Here is a 20,689-nt window from a genome sequence, read left to right on the forward strand (position 1 = left end):
ATTTCCACCCCAAGTTCATATGTAGGGTAGCTGATGAAATTTAATAAATAGCGTCGATCTCATGGTACAGCCACGTGTATTCAGTCTGATATACAATACAGAATGTTTAATACAGCTACCAGAATAAGCAAGTACATGGAATAGGAATGTGCTGCTTTTGGCTGCGCATGAAGAGCACAAAAAACTTTTAAAACACATATATGCCATGGCTACTCTCGGCTTCCCTTTCCATCCTAGGCCCAAGACGGAGAGCAGCTGCCTTGTAAGCTCATCTATCAAAACCAACAGGTGCTTATACACTTGACTGGGTCTAACAGTTCTAATACAAGCCAAGAGCATCGTGCACTTTTGGATAAAGGTATTTGTGTCCAAAAGCCATGCGCGAAAACCGCACCATGAGGCTGTCGAAATGAAATGTCATTTACGCAAAACGGCACTTGCTGTTATCATAGAATTGTACAGTTGGAAGGGACCGCAAGGGTCATCTAGTCCAACCCACTGAAATGCCTGGAATTTTTTTGCCCAACATGCTGGGAAGTAGTGCAAAGCATATTTTGGAAGCAGCAGCAGAAGCATCCACCATGAGAAGTCTGAAGCACGCAGCAAGACAACAAGGTGGGCCACAAGAATATTAACTGTTCCTTGCACACAGTGGCTGATAACAGTTCTTTCGACACATTTCCTCCTCTAATTGCAGCAACAGGCAAAGGGGAAAGCAATTAAGTAATGAATCCAGTTTAAACTGTACATACACACTACCACATCTTGCGAGCGGTTCTTCTGGGCGTTTTCTTCCTTATGTGCAATGGTAGCTGCATTGGGCTCAGCCTGATAAGCACAAAGTGCTTCCCATTCTTTCTCCAGGCGATTCTTGTTCTTCAAGTGGTCTTCCATATAGGACTGAAATGAGAAAATATCATCAGAGGTAGTATTATTTATACACTCAACACTCACTAATTCATTCCTGGCAGTTTGGCAAAAGGTGGGGGGGGACCCCACTTTTTTGACTTTGAGATCATGTCACCCCACTACAAATTTATTTCTATCTTCTTCCTGCATATCCTGATTAATTGCTAAAATGAATAAAATACATCAAACTTCAGAAGACTTTCATAAATATAAATAATTCCAGCCTAGCTGCATCTTCAGAAAGGACACTGAAGAACTGGAGCAGGCACAGAAAGGATATGCAAGACTTCATACTTATGAAGAAGAGTCATCCATTAAATCTGATAAGCAGCCAATATAACTACAGTGATACCTGGGTTCTCAAATGCCTTGGTACTCAAACAACTTGGAACCCAAACACTGCAAACCCAGAAATAAGTGTTCCGGTTAGCGAACTTTTTTTGGAAGCCAAATGTGCTCTGTTTTGAGTGTTACGCTGAACTCTGTCTGTTTTTGCTATTTATTTTGTGTTTTTGTTTTTGCAGCTTTTTTGTTTTGCTTTTGTGACTGTGTGAAACTCAGTTCAGCTACTGACTGATTGATTGATTGTGTGACTGCAGTACATTGTTTATTGCTTTCATTTTATGGATCAATGGTCTTGTTAGATGCTAAAATTCATGTTAAATTGCTGTTTTTCAAAGTCTGGAACGGATTAATCCATTTTGCATTATTTTCCATGGGAAAGCATGCCTTGGTTTTGGAACGCTTTGGTTTTGGAACAGACTTCCGGAACGGAATAAGATTGAGAACCAAGGTACCACTGTATTACTACTTTGTGTTATGCATAATAAGCCCATGAACACAAATCACAACAGATGCTGTGATATTCATGGGGCATCTCTCTGTAGCAATCTATTAGCCATGATGGCCAAAATAACAGGAGGTGCATATTTCCAACATACCCTGAACTTTTCACTAAGACTGTTAGTAGACCATTGGTTTGACTCAACTTAGCAATTTCTATGCTTCCATTGACATTCCACTGACTAACATATTTTTACTAAAAAGGTGCACTTATAAACTTGAACTTATTTATTATTAAATTTCTACCCCAGTCTTCCTTCCAAAGGAGCCCAGGGCAACTTACAAATAAAAACGCCAAGATTGCAGCCTATGAAGTCGCTCCTTCTCTCTCCCAGAAATGGAGGTGATAATGAATACATTAGGTTTTTTCCTTTCCTTTCTACCAGTTTAGTAAAATTGTGATGCCATCCTTCTAATTGTACAGTGAACAGTATCAATGCTGATCTTCCTTGCAAATCAAAACATGCATTTGTTTGTGTGAAAATGCTGCCTGAAGTATAGTCTAATTTTCTGCAAAACATTCATGCACATTTGCAAGCTGGTTTATGGAAATCGTATCTGCCAAGGGCAGTCAAGCTAAAAATAGAGGCATTTGCAGAAGTGGGAAAACTGTGAGAGGAGTACACATTTATTGCCACTGAGATATTTTGGATTATAAGATTTGTTTTGATGGAAGCAGTGAGAAAATGCTGGTACTTGAAAACCACAGTGCCACCTATGTCTTTGGTCTTTCCAAGGTTCTGTGGTACTGTATTATTTTGATGTGAAAGGATTATCCCATTAGATTAAAAGGCATTTGGCACACATAAAAGAGACACCTCATAAAATAGATTTCCAAAGATTATACAGCAATCCTTTCAGGTATTGGGGGCGGGGGGGAAGCTATATCTTCAAAGCTCAAACTTCACCTGATTTTCAGTGGCCCAGTAAGCCTTCATAACTACAGAACCCTGCATAACAGCAAATGGAGCTTTGTGAAAACACCTGGATCTGCCTTTGAAACCAGCTTAGTACTGCAATGGTAGCCAAAGTTCCACCTGCTGAAAATTCTCCTCCGTTGTACAACTACTGCAGAAACAAAGCAGCCCTTGAGTATGGCAACTCTGTGGATCATTTTGCGCATGCAAAACAGCTACTTCGGGACACAGAAAGCTGCCTTCTACCGAGTCAGATCATTGGTCCATCTAAGACAGTAGAGTTTGCACTCTGCAGGGTTTCACATGAGGGCCTTGCTCAACCCAACCAGGCAATATGTGGCACTGAACTTGTTACGCACAGCATGCGTTCAGCCACAGAGCTACAACTCTTCCGCAGTTAGGGACTACACTCCATGAAAATGTGATGAAATCCCATTGTATGAACTTTATCCATTTTTTTTTTACCTGAAATCATTTCAAGAAGACATGATGACACCTCTGCAGGAACCTGGCTGTGTCTGCAATTGCAGACCTTAGCAAGATGAATACAGGCAACCATCTTACTAGAACTACATGGTTGCTTGGCCAGCTGTTTCAACTACACTGTATTTTTCTTCCTGGCCTAAATTCTCCTATGTGCTAAGTTGTGGGGTCCTTATCCAAGTGGTAAGGTTTACTCACATTTTTCATGTGATAAGCCTGCCTGGCTAACTTGCTACAGTCCAGACATGCTAACAACTTCAGTGTTTCCCCATCTCCAACAACTCACGTTTTTCAAGGAGTTGATTTTTTTAGAATGGAGAAAATCGTACCTGCTTTCCCCTAAATTCTGGTTATGAGTAACACTGGAAATTGGCATACAGAAGTGATTTAAGATTAACCAGTCTTCATCAGAATTTTGCTTTGTTTATACAGTGTGATGGGGGGGGGGGTGTGTGCATAGCTGTTATGCTCCTAAAAAGGCAAACAATAACAAGGCACCACGCTGAACATGAACTGCAGACTAAAATAAATTTGCAGGCAACATAAAAACATTTGTCAAGTGCCATTAAAAAATAGTAATCAAGATGACATATAACTTTACCTTCTAAATCACACGTTTTAATTTATGCTTCTCTAAGCATAGGTAACCCCTAAACTAGATTCGGTAGACAAAAACTTGTCTTCTGGGAAACCTTGGCATTGGTAAACTCAGCAGACCTATATCAACTGAAACCTACCCAGCAAAGCATGATGCCACAACCTGTGTTTCCAGGTTCATTTGTATTGATATCAATACAAAAGCTTTTCCACAGAGCATCTCGCAAAATGGTGGCTACCATTATAAAAGCTTCCCTATTTTAATAAGCAAGGTAATAATCCCCCAAGATACCTGCTTTTAGGGTATCCCTCAGTGAGAAACTGCAACTTCTGTAGCCCCTGCTATTCTGCAAAGCTCTTGAAACAAATCGAACTTCAATTCCCATTATGACATTTGGAAGAAATTTGTCTCAATTTACTTGCATATTGTTGAAACCGGGGCATAGCAAAGCTGCTAAGGAACCTCTTGCCCTTAGATGAAGATCCTAAAAATATTTCCAGACAGAAGTGTCAGGCCAGCAGATTTAGCAAGTCTGGCATCTTCAGACCACACAGGGACTATGTCAATCCCTATTTTTCATTTCCAAATGGTTGTAAGGAGGACCAGAACAGGAGGCATAACTGCTGTGCAAAACAAGCTACTGCACTGCCAAACCCCCCACACTCATGATAAATTTCTTGTTTGATGTACTTCTTACTATATTCCCAATACAGATACTTCCATCGCTGGGGAAGCTCTTGTCTTAGCCAAAGAAAGCAGCTTCCTCCTGTTAAGAGGGGAGCTGTCCTTGGTACCAAAATATGTACTTTAAATGTGAATAGTACACCCATTCAAGGAAGAGATGTGCTATTGTTAGGTCAACTGAAGCTTAAAGCCCCGCTAATAGCAACAGAAACATACCGGTAATTAATGTTAAAGATTTGTATAACGTGGGCTTGATCTGTATTTGAGGCCTGCAGTATCGGAGGCAGTATGTCTCTAAATGCCAGCAGTATGGGATCATGAGCAGGAAACTGCTTTTGTTTATGATTTTGGCTTACCACTGTGAGAGCAGAATGCTAGACTACACAGGCCACTGGTTGGCTCCACCAGGGCTCGTCTAACGTTCTTATAAAATTTGTTCCTAGAATCTTACCTAGGTGCCAGTTTTTGCTCAAACACCAGTTTCCACCACTTCACATTAAGTTGGCAGATGTAGAACTGTTCAGCCTCCAATACTGTCATATTTAAGGTTAAGATGTTGGAGAAATTATGAGCTGCTAGGCTCAGTGGCAGAGAATATGCTTTGCACAGAACACGTCCCGGGTGTTAGTATTTCATGCAGTCCAATGCTGCAGGTGAGATTTTTATAAATCACATGCCTGTCCGGGACGTGTCTGAGAAGACTGTGGGAACGAAAGACAGCCTTATCTCTCTTCCGCTGTATGTACTTTGTAATGTACTTTCACTTTGGTTGTTCTCCAAGAGCTGGAGAGAACAGATGCCATTATGCCTTTGTCTGTACATAGTGTGGAAATAAATAGTAGTTTAGCTCTACAATGCCTCAAGCGTCTTGCTGTGTTAAGACAGAAGATTAGTGTGCATATATCAAGCTGATATATGTCGCTGGGCACCCTGGAGAAGAAGGGAGATGCCTTTTCCAGTGCTGCACACATCGGAGGACGCTTGGAGTTCCGGGGGTTTGCAGGCTACCCCAGGGCATTTTCCAACACTGGGTTTAATCCTTAGCATCTTCAGGTAAAACCCTGGACAGCTGCTAGCAGTCAGTACTAAGCTAGATGGAGCAAGTGTATGATTAAGTGTAAGGGAATTTCCTATGTTGCCCATGCTGTTTGAACCCTTCAGCAGAGCTGCAATGCACCTTGCATGAGACTGTACTTGAAAACTGTACTTGTTGTTGTTTAGTCGTTTAGTCGTGTCCGACTCTTCGTGACCCCATGGACCAGAGCACGCCAGGCACTCCTGTCTTCCACTGCCTCCCGCAGCTTGGTCAAACTCATGCTGGTAGCTTTGAGAACACTGTCCAACCATCTGGTCCTCTGTCGTCCCCTTCTCCTTGTGCCCTCCATCTTTCCCAACATCAGGGTCTTTTCCAGGGAGTCTTCTCTTCTCATGAGGTGGCCAAAGTATTGGAGCCTCAGCTTCACGATCTGTCCTTCCAGTGAGCACTCAGGGCTGATTTCCTTAAGAATGGATAGGTTTGATCTTCTTGCAGTCCATGGGACTCTCAAGAGTCTCCTCCAGCATCATAATTCAAAAGCATCAATTCTTCGGTGATCAGCCTTCTTTATGGTCCAGCTCTCACTTCCATACATCACTACTGGGAAAACCATGGCTTTAACTATACGGACCTTTGTTGGCAAGGTGATGTCTCTGCTTTTTAAGATGCTGTCTAGGTTTGCTAGTGCCAACTGTACAGCACCACAACTTTTGCAGGTATGTAGGTGCCTACCACACCAGTTCTCTTCTGCTTGCATTAGCTGGCTTCGAGGAGGTATCCAAGATGCTGGCATTTAACTTTTAAATCTTAAGCTCAGTGTACTTGAAAGGAACATAGTCTTTCCTATGAACACTGGAAGACAGAGCTTTTCCAGTTGTACCCTTGTACAGTGTCTTGCTGCAGTTAAGTTTACCTGACATTTTATTTATGCTGTTTTTATGCTACCCTTCTCCCAAGGAACCCAAGGTTCCCCCCAGTCTGTTTTATCCTCACATGAACTCTGTAGCAAAGCTAAGAGATGGTGACTGGTCACTGAGCTTCATAGCCAAGTGTGGATTTAAATCCAGGTATCCCTGGATCCTGGCCAATATGCTGATTACTACATCACACCTTCTGCTATGTAGCTTCAGGAACATGCTCATAGTTTGGAGTATATATGCTTATACTAGAGCTGGACTGTCACAGTGTCATAAGGCTCATTCATGTAACTATGATGGGTTTTGCTGGTATATGGAGCTACATAGTGGGTTTTTCTTTTTTTAGTTACTGCATACTTCTGCTGATTAATGGAATGTGGTAGTTTCCTGGGCTTTTTAAGTTTTAAGATAATTAATTGTACACTATTGTTTAGTCCTGGACAGACTGTTGGAGCAGACGTCTGAAAGAATAACTAAATGCATACCCCCACCCCTTGGCCTAGCATGAATTACATAAATTTTTTATGAACTCTACAATCAATCATACTAAAGTAAGACATGAATATAAAACTCCCACCAAGTCCGTACCAAAACCACATCCACATCTTGTGCACATCCTCTAAGTCATGGGAAACCATTTCTCCCCAATTTGCTTAGAACTCGCTTGATTTATAATTCAGACAGCCAGATCACCCCCAAATGGAAAATTACAATTAAGGTAAGGATGCACTAGAAATCTTAAGTCTTGATTTATAGGCAAACATTGTTGTAGCAAAGTTGTATGAAACTAGGTAACACTTAGGTTAATGCAGCACATCTCGTGTGTTTATGTTGTGTATGTACATATTTGGCATAAAATACAGATATTAGCATCATATATATATATATATGAATTCATTAATAATTTTTTGCCAACTGAAAGGAGGTTTTGAGGGAGTGCTGGTCCAATGACGAAACCACGACCTTTTAATTCTTAATGGTGGTTTTTGCTTTTAAAGAACTGGCACATCTGAAGACATCTCAAGTTGAGCCAAACCTTATTCAGAGATTGGTCAGCACAGCTAACCATGGCTCAGGGGAGGTTTTTCTAAACCTTATGCAATAGCTGTAATTACACACACAGCTAGAACGGGCCACCCACGTAAGTCGCAAGTAGACAACCCTGTTAACTGGATCCATCCTGGAAAAGAACCAACTTCACTATACAGGACCCTCCTTGATCTGCTTCATAATGTTGCTCTCTAAAGAGTCCATCTCTGAAGCCACCTGGGAGCAGGCTCCTCTTTAGCAGCAATCAGGATAGGAGGATGGAGTGGGGAAGACATGGAGGCTCATTTGCATGGCATATATGCACTCCTGGAAAGAAGGAATCCTATCATGGGATCATTTCACACGTTCCACTAGACCATTCTCATTGTTCTTTTAAAAGCACTAGGGTTTAATCTGAATGAGAAGTGTCTGCTCCATGGGACAAAACAAGCCAGAGTCTGGTTGGACCTGTCATCTGGACCTGGGCTCATGGTTTTGGGTTGAGGAAAACAAACCATATCTGGTAAGCCAAGAACAAACTTTGGTTACCACTTGAGGTTTTTGTTTGGAGACAAAGCACAAGTCCAGGTTCGTACATCATAACAAAGACTACCCCTTCCTTGTTTTGTCTACAGTTTGGCAAGGCTGTGTTGCTCAGCATGCTGCTGGTTCACATTAAGCTATTCATTTGTTTTAAACCATGGCTTGCTGTGACATGCAGAACAGCCCTGGTTTTGTTTAAAGCTGCAAAGGAGAGACCTCTGCCGCATTAAGTGATACACTGCAGCTTTAAACAAATCTAGAGGCTTCTGCTTCGGAAAGAACATTTTCTCTTGCAAGCCTCTCAATTTCCATCTGCCTGTAGTAGTGACTGGAAGAAATAACTGCTTTTTTCTTTAGCAAAACAAACCAAAGAGTCAAAGGAGAAACCAAATCCACATTTCATCACATCTGAAACGTAACACACGAAGCACTGAAAAAACCTGTGGGGAACAAGACACATTAGAAATGAATATTTTTAGCTGCCATGTACCCACTTGAATAACTGCGAGAGAGTAATCTCCATTGAAGCAGGTTACCACCTTAAATTTTCCATGTTATTAGTATTGCAACTAGTGGGCCTAGTCAACAAATTACATGCTGGAATTGCAAATATGAATGGCTTTTATATGCGGCTTTCACTGAAAACAGGCTTCTAAGAAGTGAGCCAAGTTGCTCAATGCACTTGTCAGTTGCTGAACTTTCTATTCCTCCCCCTCCACCCATGATAGAAGAAAAGATCTACTGCCTCCAATTCTGAGATAGGTGGACTTAGGTACTGATGTTGCTGAGATCATATGAAGCTGTAATAGGTCATACAGAGCTTGTAGCAATTGCTAAGACAAATGTACTTATTACACGATAGACTCCTTAGGTGATGCAAAACTCAACTCCCCATTGCTGCTAAGCAATACTTCTGCTTTCTAAACAATTAAGATGGGAGGGGGCAGCAATTTTTATTGGGCTTGATGCGTCTCAGAGCAGGAGTTGGGTTGAAAAAAACCACACACTATTAAACAGAATTAAAACTGAGACCCATTAGCTCATCTTCTGCATCTCACGGATGAACTCATCCCCCAGAGGCAAATTCAGTAAATTAACACTTTTGTCATAAAGTGTCAGTTGCCTTTCACCATATAATGTATGCATTTCATGCAAACAGAATACAACCCTCCCTCTTTCTGCAATTCATGCCTTTCCTATGAGATTTCCTGACCCCTCTACAGAATACATTAAAAGCACTAAAAACTGTTTCCAGCGAGGTCACAGAGGAAAATGTTTTGTACGACAGCACATTGTTTTAATTATCTGCTCTCTGAAAAGCGCCAGATACTGATGGCTGGTTTCCTCCTCCCTATCTGGAGAAATAATGCCTGTACGATATAATCCAATGTGTTTATATCTTCTTCTTTTTGATAGTGCACTGCATTACTGTATGGGGTGATAGAGGTCCCTCTGGTGGGGTCCTTCTGGGGTAGTTTGTCCACCATTGGTCCCCGACTCTGCACTCAGCTCTCACCTGTGGCTTTCAGCATGTGACAGTGGACGCACCCTGGAAATGGCTTTGGATGGCTGGCTAAACCAGGTGAGGGTAGCCAATGGATTAGTGAATTACGGACTTCCTCTGCATGAGAAGACAGGCTCTGGCGGATTGAGCAGACGAGACCAATAATGGGTCCAATGGTCAAGGTGGTTTCTGCCTGTGCTGTTGAGGGAAGTGAGGGGCAGGCGGTGCTTGCCAACTTGGGAAGGGAGCCCATCTAGGAGAAGGAAAACTCTGATCTAAACCCTCTGCTGCTTTGTGGGATATCTTTGGGAGAAGAAAAGGCTACTGAGTAAACACTGGAGTGGAGATGGTTGGATGGTGTCTTGTAAGTCGCCTTCTGGCAACTCCTGCAGCCAAGCTGGTGCCAAACGTATCGCTCTGCTTTCCTTTGGACCACATCAGCGAGGCTGAGAGGGGGGTGGTCTTGTTGTACAGGACCTCCATGCACACTGCCCAGGCTTGCACTCCAATAATAGTAATTTATTATTTATACCCCGCCCATCTGGCTGGGCTTCCCCAGCCACTCTGGGCTGCTTCCAACAAAATATTAAAATACTGTAATACATCAAACATTAAAAGCTTCACTAAACTGGGCTGCCTTCAGATGTCTTCAAAAAGTCTGCTAGTTGTTGTTCTCTTTGACATCTGGTGGGAGGGCGTTCCACAGGGAGCGTGCCACTACCGAAAAGGCCCTCTGCCTGGTTCCCTGTAACTTGAGATAGTCAGATGCCAACAACAGCATCTGACCACTTTTAAGATTCAGTCTCGAAATTTTCTGGACCAGTCAATACAATACCATGGTGGGGTATGCTAGTCGATATACCAGAGTACCACAAAAAACATATTAGGACACTGGCAGCAACAATGAAAAGCTCTCTTCAAAGTCTGTTAAGCCTTATTAAAACACTACTTGATGAAGGATTATTTTTTTTAACCACAGTAAACACAAAAAAAACTCATTCTCCTTAAGTGTTAGACACTTTCAAATAAGGAGTACAATTTGGAAAGCATATTAATTATCCAAAATTAAATGAAGACACATTACATATTAATTGAATCAGAATTATATAAAGCACTATATTGCTGTGTAACCTTTTCTTTTTCTTTTTTTAAAAAAGAATCCTTGGCTCCTCCTAGGAATCACATTTTTTTTTTTTGTACCTATGCTACATTCCAAACTAAATGACACAATGAAATGTTTACACTAAATGGCAACCCATGTTCTATTTACTTAAATTAATATACTTGTTATGCAGTGGCCGTTGCTGGCTCTGCTTTTTCGTAATGCTCCAATAATAGAGTTTTGCAACATGTAAAAGGATTATTTCAATCCAATCAGCAGGTGCTGGGATCAGTGTGTGTCAGACAAACACTTGCTAATCTCCTTTCTTACACTTTGCAGCTGCCAAAGGTGCTTAGGTGAAATCCAAACGAAATTACTGGATACAACCTGGTAGGGACTGAGATGCAGGGCTTTGTTTCACCCACTTCCCTTTGGAACACCTGAAAATTACATTTGATTCTAACCATTGTTAACAGTTCAAAGAGACGGCATCAGGTATACATATTTTTAAAGGGGGCGTAAGAGAGCAGCGGCAAAACTACATACTTAAAAATGAAATAGTGTAAAAGCTCTTTCTTACACTATGTAGATACTGTTAAGTAGGTAAGCAATTTATAATCCTGAGTTAGAGATTAATAGCTATTATTGGTGAGCACGGTACACCGAGAACATGTCTGAGATTTGCACAAAAGGGCTCCTAATTTATTATTCCTGATGTCTCTTAGACCTTAAAAATAATCCAAGTTATGCAATGAAGTTTTATCCCTGCAATTACTTTGTCTGAAATAAACCTTCAACAAAAGAGAGGGGACATTTGTCAAAGGGGGATAATAGCTAACTCTTTTCACTTTTGCACAGCCTTTCATCTGACAATGAAAACCACACATACAGACAGACACAGAAATCACCTCTCAGAACAAAAAGAGAGAGGTTATTTCCCCTTGTTTGTGGATCAAAGGAACCAATAAAAAAACCAAAAATAAATAAATAAAATAAAAGCAAAATTTACATCATCCTTGAGTAATCACTGGTACTGGAATCTCATTATGACAAGATTGCTGCTGAAGAAGAATGGAGTAATTTCATTTAAACAATCCTCATGCTCCATTTACACAGGGACATCGTAGTTAAGGATTAGAGCCCAATCAGCGTAGATTGATTTAAATCAAGTTGCCCATTTTGAAATCCATATATTTATTGGACAAGCATGCGTATTAACTGGTTGCTATAACAATTCAGATATCCCGGCATGCAATGAAAGATGATTGTTTACTGCAAGCACTTTTGCACCACAAATTCATATCAGCTTAGGACAGAGGTTTTCAACCTTTTCAGTCCACGGCTCCCTTAACCAACTACAGTGGTACCTCGGGTTAAGTACTTAATTCGTTCTGGAGGTCGGTTCTTAACCTGAAACTGTTCTTAATCTTAGGTACCACTTTAGCTAATGGGGCCTTCCTCTGCCGCCGCGCCACCGCTGTGTGATTTCTGTTCTCATCCTGAAGCAAAGTTCTTAACCCGAGGTACTATTTCTGGGTTAGTGGAGTCTGTAACCTGAAGCGTCTGTAACCCGAGGTACCACTGTACATTCTTTCTGCAGCATCCTTGTAGGGCTCAGGAGCCCAGTTATGTAACCCCTTGCCTGCAGAGCTAGCAGCCTCTCACCCTTTTTCAAACACCCTCCCTTGTGGAGTGTTCCCTCAGCCTCTTCTCCCCTTTCCTTGGGAGTCCTTTGGGGAACTGCTGCTGTCGTCCCTGGTCTCTGAGCTGCCCCCTACCACCCCAAAGAGAGGCTCCTCCCAGAAGCACCATTCACCTGCAGAACTTAGAGCCAGGGCTGCTGCAATAAACAGCTGTGCAATCCTTGGGGAGACAGAGATGTGGGAGGGCATCAGAGGAGGGAGGAAAGGAAAGAGGGGCAGAGGCTAGTCTTGCCCACGGCACCCCTGACCCTCATTCAAGGCACCCCAGGGTGCCACGGCACACTGGTGGAAATCCACGGGAAATAACAGGCAGAGTTTGTTTTGGCTCTTTCTGTATACAGGCAAGAATGCAAAGCATGATAACTTACTCGGAGGGCAAGACAGAAATTGCAGACATGTCGATTCATAAATAAGTCCTACTTAGCAAATCAGGATTTACCTCTGAACAAACATGCATACAATTATGCTGCAAGTGTTTGGTATCCTGGTAAAATATAATTCCTCCATAGAAATAGAAGTGAAACTGCATACATATATAGGACTTCCGGCGGATCACGAAGTGAAAGCAAGCGGGATCGCCTGGCTGCAAGCGTATCCAGCTTTAGAGAGCCTAAAAGGGGGTTTGCAAGAGCGCTGCAGCCCCCCAAATACTCTCAGAAGGGAATCTGAGAGGCAGGGGTCCCGGCTTTGCCAGTTAAACACTCCCCCGGCCGCCAAGTAACCCTCTTTTTGGGGGCGATGAGTGTGGTGGGGTTGAGAAGTTGGCAGCGGGAAGCCATTTCTAGCTCTCTAAAGTGAAGCTCCAGGCTTGCGCACAAAGGGATCTGTTCTCTAAAAAGAAGAAATCGAATTGGAATATAAAATACAAAATTGATGGACCTAATTGGAACTAATTCGAGGCAGTAAGGTGGAAAAAAGGAGGTCAGCCTTACTGGGAATTTATATTTGGACACAAGAAGAATTCGCAGAACAGGAAAAACTGTAAGTGACGACAAACGGGGAGTTTTTGTGATATACTTGGGACTTACTTCTTTAAAAAGCTCTTCACAAAATCTCCGTAAGGAAGATACTTAAGGGGTCGAAAATTGGGTGAAAAGCTTTCTTTAAACAGTATTTCGGAAAGTCGGCTGGTCTCGCTGGGAGAGAGTGCTGGGGTGTCGGAGTTAGTGAGGCGGATTACTTTCACTCTTAAAAAAAAACTGCGCAACAGAAGTTAAGGGGGCTAAAATAAAGAGAATAACTAAAAATAACTACTTTGGCTTAAAAAAGAAGATTAGAAATTAATCCTTGAAGATATCAATTTGCTATGTCCTAATTGGAGGAATTTTTAAGAGATTCTTAACGATAGAAAGACTTACTTTTTTCAGAGGAACAATTCCCCCCCCCCTTACCATCGGCGAAAGGAGAGATACAAAGTGCCATTTTGTCGCCATTTTCAGAGAGATATCTCCTCTCTCTTCTTGCTACTTTGTTATGTTTGCATATTGCAACAACTAGTGGAGATGTCTGGATTGAACTGAACGCTCCTGTTTGTGGCTAACTGGATTAATTTACTCTTTGTGTTTTGGTTTATTTTTTCCTCACCCTTTTTTTTACTGTTGGATTTACATTCTGGACCTTGCAGGATTAAAGATTTTAATAGGTTGCTCCCTTTTATTTATGGTTTGAATTCGAAACCGACAAAGTGGATTTAGCCATACAAGAGGCACAAAGCTCTTGGATGATTTAAAAATAAAGTCTGTTATTAAATCCCGAGTGGAATTGGCCGAACAAGTGGCAAGAAGTCTTACTTTTCCTTTTTTTTTTACGATTAGGGAAGCTCTCACTACATTTAAATAAATCCTTGCTACCATATTCTGCTATTATTTTTAAGGGACTAACTTTCTATATCAATATAAGATTTGATATTTTGGCTGATATATTTTTTCATATTTATACTCTTAAAGGACTAAACTGTCCTCAAAATTGATATTATTTTGTTATTAGATCGTTTTAAACTGGGAAGCTTTAAGGTTATCTTTCTGTTTTTAATTTTTCTGTATATGAGAATTTAAAGATACCTGGGGAGTGCTCTGTTTGTTATGTCTTTTTGGGTTGGTTAAACTTAAACTTTTGGACTTAGAAGGTTATGATAATAGATTTGGTTGGCACGCATATTTATGGTATGAGAAAAAAAGAGTGCATAAAGGTTTTGAAAATCACATTTTCCGAGGTCCACTGATTGAAGTGTGGAATAGGTACAAAAATATATTAGAGTTTAAAACCCCATTTTGGCTGTCGCCATTGGAGGTAATGAGTGTCAAGAAGATCAATATGACGGGGAGTTGGATTACATATGAGAATTTAATTATAAAAGAAGGAAAGAAATGGAAATTGAAACCATACGATGAAGTTAAAGAATATGTGTATGATTACATTACTTCCAAGTGAATGGGATGTTTAAAAAAGAGATGCTGGAAAGAGGTTTTCAAGATGAAAAATCTAGATTTCAAAAAGAAATTTTGAATAATGATGTTAAAATTTTATCTAAAATGTATAAATTACTGCTTGAGTGGCATACTAAGGATGAAGAGGTTAAAGTTGCAATGATTCAGTGGGCCAAAGATTTTGGTTATAATATTCAATTTGATGATTGGATAAGACTGTGGAAAGAAGGAATGAAATTTACGGCATGTACCACAATAAAAGAAAATGTTATGAAAATGTTATATAGATGGTATGTAACACCAGTAAAACTTGGAAAGATGTATAAAGTTTGTAATAAATGTTGGAAATGTCAGGAGATAGAAGGAACATTCTATCATATGTGGTGGGAATGTAAAAAAATGAAAGGTTTCTGGGAAATGATTTATAATGAATTGAAAAAAATGTTGAAATATACTTTTGTTAAGAAACCAGAAGCTTTTCTGTTAGGAATATTAAGAAATGATATAAAAAAGAAGGATGAGAAGTTGTTTTTATATGCAGTAACAGCGGCAAGAATTCTGGTGGCACAAAAATGGAAACAGGAAGAAATCCCGACGAAAGAAGAATGGAGAATGAAGTTGATGGAGTATGCAGAATTAGACAAACTAACGGGGAGAATTCGGAACCGGCAAGACCAAAGATTTACCGAAGACTGGAATAAATTTACAGAGTATATTAAAAATATATGTGAAGGACAATTAACGTTTGTAGGCTTTCAAGAAGCTCTGTGATAATAATGGAAAGAAATATTGTTTTATAATAATTGGTAAGATGATTAATATGGTTAAAAAAACACAATACAGATGGAAGAAATGTGAATAATTGTGATAATATGGAAAATTTCCAGATAGACTGAAGGAAGTCTGAAAGTGGAAAGATTAGAATTGGATGTATATTTTGAATGGAATGTTTTTCCTTTATTGTTATATCTGAAAATTTTTATAAATAAATAAAAATTTTAAAAAATAAACTGCATACAGTGGTGCCTCGCAAGACGAAATTAATCTGTTCCGCGAGTCTCTTCGTCTTGCGGTTTTTTCATCTTGCAAAGCACGGCTATTAGCGGCTTAGCGCTATTAGCAGTTTAGCGGCTATTAGCGGCTATTAGCGGCTTAGTAAAGGGGGGGGGAGGGAAAAAACTCGCAAGAACTCGCAAGACGTTTCGTCTTGCGAAGCAAGCCCATAGGGAAATTTGTCTTGCGAAGCACCTCAAAAGACAGAAAACTCTTTCGTCTTGCGAGTTTTCCATCTTATGAGGCATTCGTCTTGCGGGGCACCACTGTACATATATAAAATGTATTAATACCGTACCATTAATTGCAATAAAAAACAGCATGGCACCAGCCCTTTCATTAAAACCAGTTAAGTTTCCAAAAGCCTGTTGGAACAAAAAAGTCTTCACCTGCCAGCAGAAGGACAGGGAAGGAGCCAGCCTAACTTCTCTAGGGTGGGAGTTTCAAAGTCTGGAGGCGGGAGCAGCCACTGAAAAGGCCCTCTCCTGCATCTCTACCAAGTATGCCTGTGAGGGTGGTGGGAGTGACAGAAGGGATCTTCCCGAAGATCTCAAAACCCAGAGAGGTTCATATGAGGGAATATGGTCTTTCATGAAGCCTGGACCTAAGCTGTGTGGGGCTTTATAGGTCATAGCCAGTACTTGGAATTGTACCCAGACTGGTAGTATGTGCAGCTGTTGTAGCAAAGGAGTCATACGCTCCCTATAGCAATCTCAATTCACACATTACCTTGTGCTCTTCTACTCCTCAGCTGCTCAAGCACCATGTCTATTATGGGATGAGCTAAGTGGAGCCATTTATTTATTTACTTACACAAAATGCACAGACAACATTTTCCAGCTTCCAGGGTTGGTCAACACTTACAATCAATGCACCAATCTATAACAACAAACAAAAGAAGCACTGAACAAATAAAACAGATGCCAGATGGGGGAGGAAGTGTAAAATAAATGTCAAGCGCGAAATAAAACAAAGAAAAACAGCAGGCATGATGGAGCACCCCCTTGCCCCAGTCACTTCACAGAAAGGCTTTGGCAAATGAATGTTTGAAACCGAAGAATGAGGTTTAGGACAGTAATTTTAATACCGGAAAGAGGTGTTCCTTGAGGCCACTGGACTCTGCACTGAGATTTCTGAGTTAGCTTGGCACACAACTTATTGGATAAGCCTAAACTATATGTTGCAGGGACATGTGACAATTGCAGAGAAGCAGTGATGTGTTTCATTCCCACCACAACAGCATCCTCCCCTTCTTCTGCAAGCATTCTGCACTCCACAACCCAAAGGCTCGCCCCGTCACCCTTAGGTGGCAGTGGCAGCACCCAAAAGAAAACCTCCAACATGTGAATTAATGCGTATTATTATTATTTTAAATGTGCTTGGAAATGGACTGCAAGCAAGTGGAGATCTTCAAGCAATTGTGAGATGTGTCCCCAACAACCCGTTACTGCGTTTTGAACCTGACCACAGTTTCCAAGCAGCAGTACAGTGGTACCTCGGGTTAAGAACTTAATTCGTTCTCGAGGTCCGTTCTCAACCTGCAACTGTTCTTAACCTGAGGTACCACTTTAGCTAATGGGGCCTCCCCCTGCCGCCGCCGCGTGATTTCTGTTCTCATCCTGAAGCAAAGTTCTTAACCCGAGGTACTATTTCTGGGTTAGCGGAGTCTGTAACCTGAAGTGTCTGCAACCCAAGGTACCACTGTATATGTAACAGTCCGACCTGGAGGTTAGTAGAAAACAGATAAGAATAGAAAATCTCTCTCTTTCTGACCAGAAAGGATTGCAACTGGCACACAAGCCTTAGCTTAATCATCCTGATAAACTCTGTGTGTACACAGTCCTGCATGCATAATGTATGCCCGATAAACAAAGATGAAGCCACAAATCTAACTCTTAACTTATATTAGGGGAAACATAAGGTCCCAGGTCCAATTCCTGGGGGATGGGGCTGGGAAAGACTCCTGCCTCAAGCCCTGGAGAACCACAGCCAATCACCATAGACAATGCTAAGCTATTTGGACCAATGGTCTGACTTGGTATAAGACAGCTCTTTGTGCTCTTATGATTTGTCCTAAGTCATTCAGCAAACTTCATGACTGTGCAGGTGTTTGAATTTGGGCCTCATGTCTAAGCTCAAGCACACGTTGCTAAAATAAAACAGGTCACACTTCCCAGTTACCACCATGCTACTTTCTAACAATAACACACACACACACTCACAGGGCCTACAGATGTTAGTACTCTTCCTCATCCCATAACAAAATCCAACATTCTCCAGCAGGCAAGCAGAGGATGTTTTCGGTCAAGGGCACTGAAAGAGATTTGCGTAAATGCTGTGCTTCTACTGACAGACTATTCTTGATCCAACAGAGGTTCCCATCATCCAATGGGGAGGGAGGCTGTTTTCTTAAGTCCACCCTTTACCCTCTTGCCCAACCTATAATGCTATTATGATGGGTTCCCAACCCTCTGGAACAGATTTGGGAAGGTGATGGGAGCTGTAGGGAAGAAAATGAATATGTAATAATTGCCTCTTTTATGAATTCCTCTGACAGAAGCCTCAGAGTCTTCTGTCAGCAAAGGAATGCCACTGAATACAAATAGGGGAGGAATTCGTTCGGTCTGCAATTTTGTGCACCTATCCAATTCACACTTTCAGAACTAATATGCAAACTAGCCTTCAAAATTCACACTTTTCTGGATTTTATGATGCAATTCTCCATCAGAAAAAGAAATGTACCAATAAAAGCATATTATTCGGGGAAAGTGGACATAAATGTGTATGTTAGTGAAAATAATGTACAAAATGCATTATATTATAGAACAGTGTGTGCAAAAAAAAGGGTATATTAGGAAAAATGCACACAAAAATGTGTATAAATTTTCATCCTAACTTTTTTTTTTTAAGGTTTGCAAACAAATGTGGAAATGGGATGAACTGAATGTAAAACTGAGTAACTGACAGAAACCAAAACTGACAGATTTGCCAGTCTCCAGATATAATCCACAGTCTTTTGAGCCCTTAAAACTGAGATGAGGTGACACAACTCAATGAGACGATATTTCTCAGCTCTGTTCATGCTCAAAAGGAAGCAGTGCCCAAGCCTAAATCTGTTCAATGACTAATGGAAACTGAAAGCGATATTTAATAAAAATGTTTATGGGTGTTTCAGAAAATATGGGTATATGTATCAAATGCTTACTGCTTTAGCAATTGGATGCTACATGGATTAAAATCTTCCTACTGATGCCAATGCAGTAAACACAGCCCAGCCTTTCTCCACAGGAATATATATGTCTTTCTCAACATGAATAGAAAATTGTGGGTGTATTTTGATCAGTTATATTTTATTTGAGCCACCTGGAACAGTTAGAGAACAGGTACATTATGTAGCAGATCCACTTTTTAGAACATGGGTTGGCAAACTAAGGTCCGTGGGCTGGATCAGGCCCAATTGCCTTCTGGATCCGGCCTACAGATGGTCCGGGAACTGCCAAGTGGATCGGCAGCGTGCGTGTTCTTTCCCTCTCCCACCCATGGCGCCGCCTCCTCCTCCCTCCCTCCTCCTGGCTTCTCCCTGCCCTGCCTAGAGGAGGAAGGGGGCTGGGTTTTGTTGGTGCCAGCAGCAGCAGCGCTTGAGTGGCCGCCATTTAAAGCAGCCCCTCTCCGGAGCCCGTCCCTCCGCCGCCAGCCCCTGCTGCTTGCAAGACACAGGTGAGCAGCCACTGGGGCTCGCGGTGCTCTTGCAACACCCCCCCCCAATACAGTCTGGCCCCCCACAAGGTCTGAGGGACAGTGGACCAGCCCCCTGCTGAAAAAGCTCGCTGATCCCTGTTTTAGAAGGTGGTACACAGTAGTCAAAGTTGTGTGATCTTACGATCAGAGCAGACCCACTGAAATTAATGGACCTAAGTTAGTCATATCTATTATTTTCAATGGGTCTAATTCGAGAAGCGCTAACACTGGATTAAATACAAGAGATTGCTTTCAACCTCCAATAGAACACATTTATCATGTATATGAATAGATGCCAGTAGGCTAGATTGAAACATGTGGTGTCCTTCCATTTGGAGCCATAAATAACCCTTCCAAGTGGGAGGAGCCTCAGACAGGAAGTGCAAGGGCTCAATGACATGCTCTCAACTCTGCACACTTTAGGCTCGAAATCTTATTGGAAGTAAATTCCATTCACTTTAAACTAGAGTGTAAATGTTTGCACTGAAGATAACAAGTTCTCTACAGTTAGAAGGGCAGGCGCATCCCCCTTTACCACCTTGCTGGTTTCGTGTCACATATTATCCAACCTAGCCCAACAGCAATATGAAAACCCAGCACAACATCCCATTGAAATTCCTGGCTGGTAACCACACTTATTTATATATAAATTACGCAAATTAAAATTCTCATTGCAATTACAGGCCTCACTTGCCAAGTATAATGCTAATTATTCAGACATTTTAACATGGCGATGGTTGGTGACAATATTGCATTTCATCTCCGCTTTTAGACCCTACAAACACTGAACAAAATCGCTGTCAGTATGTTAAAACCCCTAATATAAAATAGATCTTTAAATGTTGGTTGTTACACCCTTTATCCCAGCCATCTTTGCTCTGATACTGTGTTGCTCCCCTACTCCATATACCTGTGTGCGTGTTTATATACATTTCAGATTCACGATATATGAGCAAGGAGCTCTGTAGTAGTGCCCAGATGAACAGCTTCAGCCACCATAAAATATTCATTCATTTGAAAAATATTTGCAATCTGTCCAACTTAAGAAAATCCTTGTTAACCCAGGAGAGGGTTAATTTCATTGCAAACAATGTTCTCAAAAACTCTTATGGGCAAAATGCTTTAGTGAAAAACGGGTTTTTTTATATATAAAAATATAAGATAGATTTAACAATTCCAACATTAGGCATTAATCCTCTTTCAT

The 20,689-nt window shown here is 41.2% G+C and overlaps 1 protein-coding gene across 1 annotated transcript in view; it reads right to left on the minus strand.

Annotated features, from left to right (window-relative positions):
- PTPRN2 (protein tyrosine phosphatase receptor type N2) overlaps nt 1-20,689 on the minus strand; it is a gene marked incomplete at its 5' end in the record, with an annotated part of 436,031 nt that overhangs the window by 53,562 nt on the left and 361,780 nt on the right. The window contains one exon of the mRNA XM_081881778.1: nt 753-900. Coding sequence (XP_081737904.1) covers nt 753-900 — 148 coding nt within the window. The remainder of the gene's footprint in view (nt 1-752; nt 901-20,689) is intronic.

This window comes from Podarcis erhardii (assembly GCF_964252035.2).
Source record: "Podarcis erhardii genome assembly, chromosome: 12".
Taxonomy (NCBI): domain Eukaryota; kingdom Metazoa; phylum Chordata; class Lepidosauria; order Squamata; family Lacertidae; genus Podarcis; species Podarcis erhardii.